Source organism: Euleptes europaea, chromosome 8 (assembly GCF_029931775.1).
Source record: "Euleptes europaea isolate rEulEur1 chromosome 8, rEulEur1.hap1, whole genome shotgun sequence".
Classification (NCBI taxonomy): domain Eukaryota; kingdom Metazoa; phylum Chordata; class Lepidosauria; order Squamata; family Sphaerodactylidae; genus Euleptes; species Euleptes europaea.
In genome coordinates, this window is record NC_079319.1 from 74242678 (window position 1) to 74252469 (window position 9792).

At 43.1% G+C, this 9792-nt stretch overlaps 1 protein-coding gene across 1 annotated transcript in view; it reads right to left on the reverse strand.

Moving 5' to 3' along the window:
• LYRM4 (LYR motif containing 4) overlaps positions 1 to 6494 on the reverse strand; it is an 88755-nt gene extending 82261 nt beyond the window's left edge. The window contains exon 1 of the mRNA XM_056854738.1: positions 6409 to 6494. Within this exon, the coding sequence (XP_056710716.1) occupies positions 6409 to 6494 (86 nt within the window). The remainder of the gene's footprint in view (positions 1 to 6408) is intronic.
• Between the last annotated feature and the right edge of the window lie 3298 nt (positions 6495 to 9792).

A 9792-nucleotide genomic window follows, 5' to 3' on the forward strand; every position in this document is an offset into this window, starting at 1 on the left:
TAGTCATGATGCATATCTATTCTCTCCAGGATCAGAGGAGCATGCCTATTATATTAGGAGCTGTGGAACACAGGCAGGACAATGCTGCAGCCGTTGTCTTGTTTGTGGGCTTCCGAGAGGCACCTGGTTGGCCACTGTGTGAACAGACTGCTGTACTTGATGGACCTTGGTCTGATCCAGAATGGCCTTTCCTATGAGCCGTTTCCCATTTATAGGCATATGTACAGGCCATACAATGAGCCATATTCTTATCTAGCCTTCCCCTTCTATTCTGCACATGTTACTCATGCACTGGAGCATGAGTAACTTGTAGCAAGGTCAAAAGAAAGGCTGGATGGGGATATGGGTGACACTCACAGACATCCCATTCCAACAGATGGCCTATTGCACAGCCCTGTCCATGTGCCCATGCACAGACACAGCTGGCAAGAGAATAAAAAATAAGACTCTCTCTGAGTGTCCTTCTCACATGGGTGCTAAGCTCCCAGCGAACTAGCCCTTGGCAATTAAGTGCCTCTTCAGAAAATCATTTTTCAATCTCAGTCATTGCTGTACTTTATTTCTGTAAGAAGTCCTTATACCCCCATCTCTGACTCCAGGCCATAGCTCTTGTTTTCCATTTGCACTTTAACTTTTCGCTTCCATTTTGGACGTCACCTTCACCACCAACTGCTGCATCCAGGCACCAAAACCAGCACACAAAAACAATTCAAACACTGGAAGTAGGAAGAACAGAATAGGACAAAAATGCTTTTATTAAATTTAACAAACTCCAGCTTAAAAGAGGCCTGCGACTGCTCTGTTAGCTACACACACACACACAATAACAAAGTTATTTGTGCCTCTGACTGAATCACCAGTTTCGGACAGACTATAACAGTAAACCAAATATTTCCATTTTCAGATCAGATCCAAGTGTGTGCATAGTGCAGTGAAATGCCTCTCTAAATGTGCTGTGCCAGAAAGCTCCCTGCTAGAAAAAAATATCCTGGCCTGCTACAGCTTAAACGCATATGAACGTTAAAATTCAAAAGCAACCCAAAGGCACTGATGCTGCAAAAACAATGGGGGTGCCAAGTAGCACAATATTCATTTATTGCTACACCACAGGGTTTGTCTTCTAACACGTGAGCAAGTCTTAAACAACATACCCTGAACAAGTAGCTACTCACAAGGGTATTTAGGCTAAAACTTAATATTGAGGTCCACGATGCTGGCGCTTGTGCCCAACATGGTTTTGTGATTATGCAGCATCTTCCAGGTCATTTAAATGATCAAACATTCATTAATATTCCAGACTTTCTGCTTTTTGGTCACCTGACACAACACAATTGACAGAAACCTTAATTGTACCAGTTGCATGAAAACAGTGTATCACCTGCCCCAAGGTACAGGGCTCCCAGTGCATCAAGACTGCCAAGCTACTCATTTGGACATATGTGCTGCACCTTTATATTTCCTGATGCACCTAGAACTTCTCCAGCCTGCTTTACCATCCATCCCATATAATCAGTCCTCCCCCCTGCCTGATTTATTTAGTACATACATTTTAATCCTTCTCTCCCTCCAAGGAGCTCAGGGTGGTTTCTATCAGTCTCTCCTCCTCGAAACAAACAGATACCAGAAACACCCACCCACCAGATGAATGTGTGGATAGACAGACAGCAGGACTGGGGAGGATGCCTTCACAGCCTTTCATTGTGGTGTTTAAAGCAGGGGTGTCAAACTCATTTGTTACGAGGGCCGGATAGCACATAAATGTCACTTGGTTGGGCTGGCCAGCCCAGATTGGAAGCAGGGAGGGGTAGTGGCTGCCTCGGCTGGTGAGTCCACAGGGGGCTTGCAAGCCAAGATCAAGAGTAGGGCTGCCTCAGCTGTCTCGTGGGTTGGATAAGAGCTCTCAAGGAGCCGGAGCCAGCCCCCGGCCCATATGTTTGACATCCCGGGTTTAAAGGAACAACCTAGCAAACTTTGCACTAAGGGCTAATACATATACTATGTTATTTAGCAGATACAAGAGAGGAAAGCAGCATTTGAGGCAGTCATATGTGCCTGACAGATGTGCACTACGGTGATAAAATTTTACTTTGTACACATGTCAGGGAGGCCTCAGCTGGGCAGGATTTCAGGCACCACACACAACTTTTTAAACACGCTCATTTGCTCTTATAACGTTTGTTAGCACAGCAGAACGTCTAGGGCAGTGGCCTTCAACCCATGTGTCAGGCCCCTCAGGTGGGTCACAAAGCTTCATCTACTGCAGTGGTTCCTAAAGTGGGCAGTACAACCCCCTGGGGGGCGGTGGGATTACCTAGGGGGGCACTAAGCGGAAAGAGGGCAGCAGGGGGGCGCTAGAGGGGGGCCCTTTAACTGTGTTATTCACTAATTACAATAGATCAAGCTTTGGCACCACGCTGGCAAATTTGGTGGAAACTATCAGAATTTTTTTCCGGACTCTGAAGAGCTGGTACCACTGGATAAAGGTCATCAGTTTTGTTGAATAAATTTCAACTAAAGTTTTAATTTGATTTTGAATAGATGTGGAGTTAATTGTTACTGTTTTGAAATGTTATTATCTTTAGTGAGTTATGCAAACTCCAATTTCGAATAATGCTTTTTATATGGTAGGGGGCGCTGGGGTTGAGTTTGTGGAACCAAGGGGGTGGTGGCCCGAAAAGTTTGGGAACCACTGATCTACTGGTTTGCGAGCCCTACAAAACTGCAATTTCATTTATTTTTTGTAGATTTTTGGAAGGACTCACTGCTAGAGCGTATACCTGAAGAACAAGGGTAGCCACCATAGCTTGTGCATCTCTTTCTGTGCAAAGGAAGAGCAACAGAGAGGTGAAGGAAGGGCATTCGCAATGGAGAGGATTCCTCTGTGGCTCTAAGCCTTGGCTTGTTCCTCACTGAAGAACAACACCCGATACTTGTGTTTCCTATCCCCACCATTCTTGCTGTACCACCCACTTTCCTCAATTTACACTGGAGAGGTCATAACCCTAGGTCCCGTTCTTCCTGTCCTGGGACTTTGATGTCATATGTGTTAAAGATAGGTTCCATGTGGAACTCCCTCCCCAGGATGTGGTGGTGGCTGCCAACTTGGAAGGCTTTAAGAGGGGAGTGGACATGTTGGGGAAGGGCTGTGGCTCAGTGGTAGAGCCTCTGCTTGGCATGCAGAAGGTCCCAGGTTCAATCCCCGGCCTCTCCAGTTAAAGGGACTAGGCAAGTAGGTGATATGAAAGACCTCAGCCTGAGACCCTGGAGAGCCACTGCCAGTCTGAGTAGACAATACTGACTTTGATGGACCAAGGGTTTGATTCAGTAAAAAGGCAGCTTCATATGTTCATGGAGGAGAGGGCTATTCACAGCTACTAGTCAAAATGGATACTAGTCATGATGCATACCTATTCTCTCCAGGATCAAAGGAGCATGCCTATTATAGTAGGTGCTTTGGAACACAGGCAGGACAATGCAGCGGCAGTTGTTTGTGGGTTTCCTAGAAGCACCTGGTTGGCCACTGTGAGAACAGACTGCTGGACATGAGAGTCCTTGGTCTGATCCAGCATGGCCTTTCTTATGCCTGGAAATAGAAGACCACTAGTATAGAGACTGAGCTAGGAACTATAGACAGTTATAAACCTCTTCGCTTCAAACTCACCTGATGGCCTTTCTTAGTCCCTACAATGTGAATTACAGGATTAACAATTTTAATCTACCCTGTGTTGCTGTTGGAAGGATTAGCTTGATAATATACGTAAACTGTTTTGCATAATTTAAAACACTAGACAAAGGAGAAATATCATCAGTATTAATGTATGATGTGATCCAATCTTATGTGTGCTTCCCTGGGAATAAGTCCCACCCCAAAGAGGAGAACTTCTAAATAAACATGCATGGTTGCAGTGGTTAAAGCTTTGGACTAGAATCTGGGAAATCCAGGTTCAAATCCCCTCTTGTGTCATGGAAGCTTGCTGAGTGACACACTCTCGGCCTAACCCACCTCACAGGGATGGTGTGAGGATAAAATGGAAGAAAGGAGGACAGAAGCCACTCTGGGTTGCCACTGGGGTGAAATATGGGATATAAAGTAAATAAATAAAATTGACCCACACAAAAAAAATTAGAAGGAAAGGTTAAGAGAGAATCTACTTATTCAATTGAAATACATCAATTCCATTATCTGTTTTCCCTAACAAGACTTTCAAACTTGGGCTAAGCTCCTTTGCTTGTAGGGTTCAAATTGCGCATCAGTTTCAAAGGAATTTGGAAATACCCATCTTTCAAGTTCGCCTTTTCTATCATAGCTAAGAGACAGCAAAAATGTACTTTGCATTCTTTGTTTCTGGCATAACCCAACATCAAGGACTGTCGTCTCACCCTTCCCCCACAGGCTTAAGGCAAGTTACAGCTTTATTATTTTGAGAACAAAGGCCAGCAAGATTTCCGATACACGCACAACATTAAAGAAATGAAAAACCTTTACCTCCTGATTGGGAGTGTCATTTTTAAAGTTAAAAAGAAAAAAAAATTACAACCCTATGCTAAATGCATCCACACCGTGACACTTAAGCCTCGAACCCCCCGCCCCATCGGGTCCAGCTGGCTGCACTCCGTAGCTATCCTTATTGAAGATAATTCACAGTGCGTAGCCGTGTTAGTCTGTCTGCAGTAGTAGAAAAGGGCAAGAGTCCAGTAGCACCTTAAAGACTAACAAAAATATTTTCTGGTCGGACAAGACGGACTGGATAAACAAAATGCTGGAACTAGCAGAAATGGCTACACTTACAGCATTAGTAAATCTAAAGGAGAACACAGAATTTGTGGGAGAATGGGAGACATGGACAACATATTGTGAAAATGAATTAAAGCTGGGAAGGCTTAAAGGTTATATTTTGATCTAATTCAAACGAGAGAAGAAGAAATATTATTAAGGCTATCGATTTAGATTAAAAGAATTGTAATTAGATTTATATAAGAAATATATTATAATGAATTAGAATTTAAATGCAAAGGGGACAATTAAGTTATCAAATAGATAGAGGAGGGGAGAGGGGAAGTCAATGAAATACTAGCATTAATTAGTTATTTGGTTAAGAAAAATAATGTTTATATCATATAACAATGTTATTGAACAATGCAAATTATTGTGATATAAAAAAACTATATGTTTGTTTGTTTGTTTTTTTATTTATTTAAATATTTTCTGGTAGGGTATGAGCTTTCGTGAGCCTGAGCTGTGGCTCACGAAAGCTCATACCCTACCAGAAAATATATATTTTTAAAAATATATTGTTCTTTTTATATCACAATAATTTGCATCATTCAATAATATTGTTATATGATATAAACATTACTTTTCTTAACCAAATAATCTTCACATATCTGAAGAAGGGAGCTGTGGCTCACGAAAGCTCATACCCTACCAGAAAATTTTTTTAAAAAAAAATATTGTTTTTTTATATCACAATAATTTGCATCGTTCAATAACATTGTTATATGATATAAACATTACTTTTCTTAACCAAATAATCTTCACATATCTGAAGAAGGGAGCTTGTGGCTCACAAAAGCTCATACCCTACCAGAAAATATTTTTTTTAAAAAATATTGTTTTTTTATATCACAATAATTTGCATCGTTCAATAACATTGTTATATGATATAAACATTACTTTTCTTAACCAAATAATCTTCACATATCTGAAGAAGGGAGCTTGTGGCTCACAAAAGCTCATACCCTACCAGAAAATATTTTTTTTTAAAAATATTGTTTTTTTATATCACAATAATTTGCATCGTTCAATAACATTGTTATATGATATAAACATTACTTTTCTTAACCAAATAATCTTCACATATCTGAAGAAGGGAGCTGTGGCTCACAAAAGCTCATACCCTACCAGAAAATATTTTTTTAAAAAAATATTGTTTTTTTATATCACAATAATTTGCATCGTTCAATAACATTGTTATATGATATAAACATTACTTTTCTTAACCAAATAATCTTCACATATCTGAAGAAGGGAGCTGTGGCTCACAAAAGCTCATACCCTACCAGAAAATATTTTTTTAAAAAAATATTGTTTTTTTATATCACAATAATTTGCATCGTTCAATAACATTGTTATATGATATAAACATTACTTTTCTTAACCAAATAATCTTCACATATCTGAAGAAGGGAGCTGTGGCTCACGAAAGCTCCTACCCTACCAGAAAATATTGTTGTTAGTCTTGAAGGTGCTACCGGACTCTGGCCCTTTCCTACTATCCTTATTGAAGCTTTGCAAGAAGGCTGCGATTCAACCCCCGCGTCGCGCACGTGTCCCCTGCGCACGGCCCTCTCTGACTTCCGAGTCAGCGCGGCGCGGTCTCCACGACCACCCCCCGAAGCGCCCCTTACCTGTATCCGTAGGAGGTGAACTTCTCGCTCTCCCTCAGCAGGGCCCGGTAGAGCCGCAGCACCTGAGGCCGTGCGGACGCGGCCATTGCTGCCCACGCGCGCTCGGGCCTCCCGGCCAGGCCCCTGCCCTCCTCGCGGCCGGCGCCTGACGCGGGAAGGCCGCGGGGCTCTGAGGCGGCTGGGCGTGGACGCGGCCCGCGAGGCCGTTGCTTCTCCGCGGGGAAGCCGGCCGCTCTTTCAGCGCCTCGGCCTAGCCCGGGCCTCTCCTCAGGCGCCGACTGGGCAGCTTCGGACGCCGAGCCGGCTCGGGAGTGGAGCGGGAGCAGGTGAGGAGGAGGCGGGGGCGGTGTGGGCTGAGGCGCCAGACGCCGCTAGGCCCGGCCTTGGAAGGGGAAGGAGGGCTACCATTGACGGACTGGGAAAGGGGGGGGGGGACGGAGATGTTCTTTCCCCGCCTCCCGCCGCTGCCACTTTAGTAGGCCTCACGCTAACGGTTCAGGGAGACAATAAGGTACAATAAATCTCCCGTGTGCATTTTCGTTAATGACCACTAGTAGGGTTGCCAGGTCCCTCTTCGCAACCGGCGGGAGGTTTTTCTTTGGGGGGGGCGGAGTCTGAAGAGGGCGGGGTTTGGGGGAGTGACTTCCATGCCATAGAGTCCAATTGCCCAAACGGCCATTTTCTCCAGGGGAGCTGATCTCTATCGGCTGGAGATCAGTTGTCATAGCAGGAGATCCCCAGCTAGTACCTGGAGGTTAGAACTCAAAGTAAAGACGTGTGCCGATGAGGAACTGGTTATGGAGACAGGCAGCGCTTATGGCATATGCTGACTCATAATCAATATTGCTTAAACATTTTTTTTTAATCAGACTGTGATATGCATGTAACATCTGAATAACATTCATCCAGTGCAACTCGCTGAATAACATTCATTCGATGCAAATCAAGGCAAAAACAAGTTCTACTTCAACTGTATAAATCGCCAGGTCGGCTCAGATTTATCATGTTTCGAAAGTTCTCCCAAGTATGTGGGAGAGAAATCTTCTGCGGATGCCAAAAAATAGGTTTCCAAAAGGTAGCCCTATTTCGCAAGGCTTTTTCAGTTTCGGCTTTCCCACGTTGTTATGCTTGAGCCGTTTGAAACTTTTCTCCAAAGACCGGCGGCATGTAGCCTCATTTTACAAGCGGATGGCGATGCTGCATCCCCAGAAGATTTCTCTCTCACATACTTGGAGAACTTTTGAAACATGATGAATCTGAGCCGACCTGGCAATTTATACAGTTGAAGTATAACTTGTTTTTGCCTTGATTTGCATCGAATGAATGTTATTCAGTGAGTTTCATTGGATGAATGTTATTCAGATGTTACATGCATATCACAGTCTGATAAAAAATGTTTAAGCAATATTGATTATGAGTCAGTATATGCCATAAGTGCTGCCTATCTCCATAAGCAGTACCTGGAGGTTGGCAACCCTAGGGAGCTGAGCCCCCAGATAGCTCAAGCTAGCCTAATCTTGGAAGTCAAGCAGGGTCGGCCCTCGTTAGTATTTGGATAGGAGACCTCCAAGGAATGGATACCAGGGTTGATTAGGATCTGGGAGAGCCAAGTACAAATCCCCACAAAATTGACAGGTTACTTTCGCCTAAGTAGGATTGCCAGCCTCCAGTTACTTGCTGGAGATCTCCCGCTATTACAACTGATCTCCAGCCGATTGAGATCAGTTCACCTGGAGAAAAGGGCCGCTTTGGCAATTGGACTCCATGGCATTGAAGTCCCTCCCCTCCCCAAACCCCGCCCTCCTCAGGCTCCGCCCCAAAAATCTACAGGTATTTCTCAACCTGGAGCTGGCAACCCTAAACCACCTCACAGGGATGTCATGAGGATAAAGAGGAGGAGTGGAGTGACAGCTCCTTGGAGGAAGAGTCCAGTAAAATAAACTAAATAACACAAGCAGTATGCCTACAATAGCAGTGGGGTTGTGTCTGCTATTTAGCCAGTGTATTGGTTAGTATGTCAGACTAGGATTTGGGAGATACCTGATTGAATCTGCACTTTGCAGTGGATATGTGGTAGGTGATCTGGGCCAGTCACTCTCTCAGCCTAATTTACCACACATGGTTGTTTGTGAGGGAGAACTATGTTGTAAGCTGCTTTGGGTCCCCTTTGTGAAGAAAAGCAGGGTGTAAATATCCAGCTAACAAATAGCACCTTCATCATAAAGTCAGTCGACAGGATCTTCGTGTGTGAGAGCTGTATGTGTTGTATTGTTTGATTACACATGGTCTCCTTGCCAGTATTCAGTGAAATGAGCAGAACCTTTACACACCTCTCTACTTGCAAAGCCAGTATGCAGTTATTGTTCACAAATCATTACTACATCCAACAGGATTATCCTCTGTGAATACTCTAGTAGTTACACACGACTGCTATAGTGTGGTATCTAGCAACTTGTGGATGCAGCCTGTGGTCTTTCTTGCTTTAAATGCCATCACACTTTCTCTGGCTAGCCTCAGAGAAGATAGTCTCCATCCCAGTGCTACTACTCTGCACTTAAATTGAGACATAGTCCTACCATGATGCTTGTGCCGAGTGATAATTTTAATTTTGTGCTGTGGTTGCATTGTAGCAGTGTTTCATCTCCTGGACTGTCTTTCGTTTCCTTCCTGATTGAAATTTTGTTCCAGCTCCATGTCTAAATTGCAGCAGTTTTTTTTATCACTATCTGAAAGATCCAAAATTTCTATTTCTGAATTTTTAGTGTTCAGGATTTATTTTTTTTAATGCAGGAACTGAAACAATTCATTGTTTTGAATTTTGGATTTAAATAGTTTGCACTTTTGCAGCAGATATAAATACATGCTTAACTCTTAGATATCATTAATGTTGAATATGAGTTGATAAAGTGAAGCCAATAAAAGTGTTATTCTACCTGGAATTCCAAGCAGACGTTATGACCTTAACAGCACTTTATTGTGGAAATCCTTTTACCTCGTTGGTTTTTAAAAATATATTGCATGACTTAATGTGAAGCAATGTCATATGATATGGCTCAGTGGTGGAACATCTGTTTTGTATGCAGAAGGTCCTGGGTTCAGTCCCCAGCATCTTCAGGTAAAAGGATCAGATAATAGGTGATGTGAAAGACCTCTCCCTGAAACCCTGGAGAGCTGCTGTTAGTCAGAATAGACAGTACTGACCTGACAAATGACCTGGCTCAATATAAGGCAGCTAGCTTCATGTGCTTATAAAAATACATACCAATACTTCAGTAGTAACTATGATTTTCCTCATTATTTTTACTATTGTAACTCTCTGTTCCCCTTGTGTTTGTAGCAACCAGCACTTCTAAACAACTTATTACAAGCTGATAAAACAGCTGG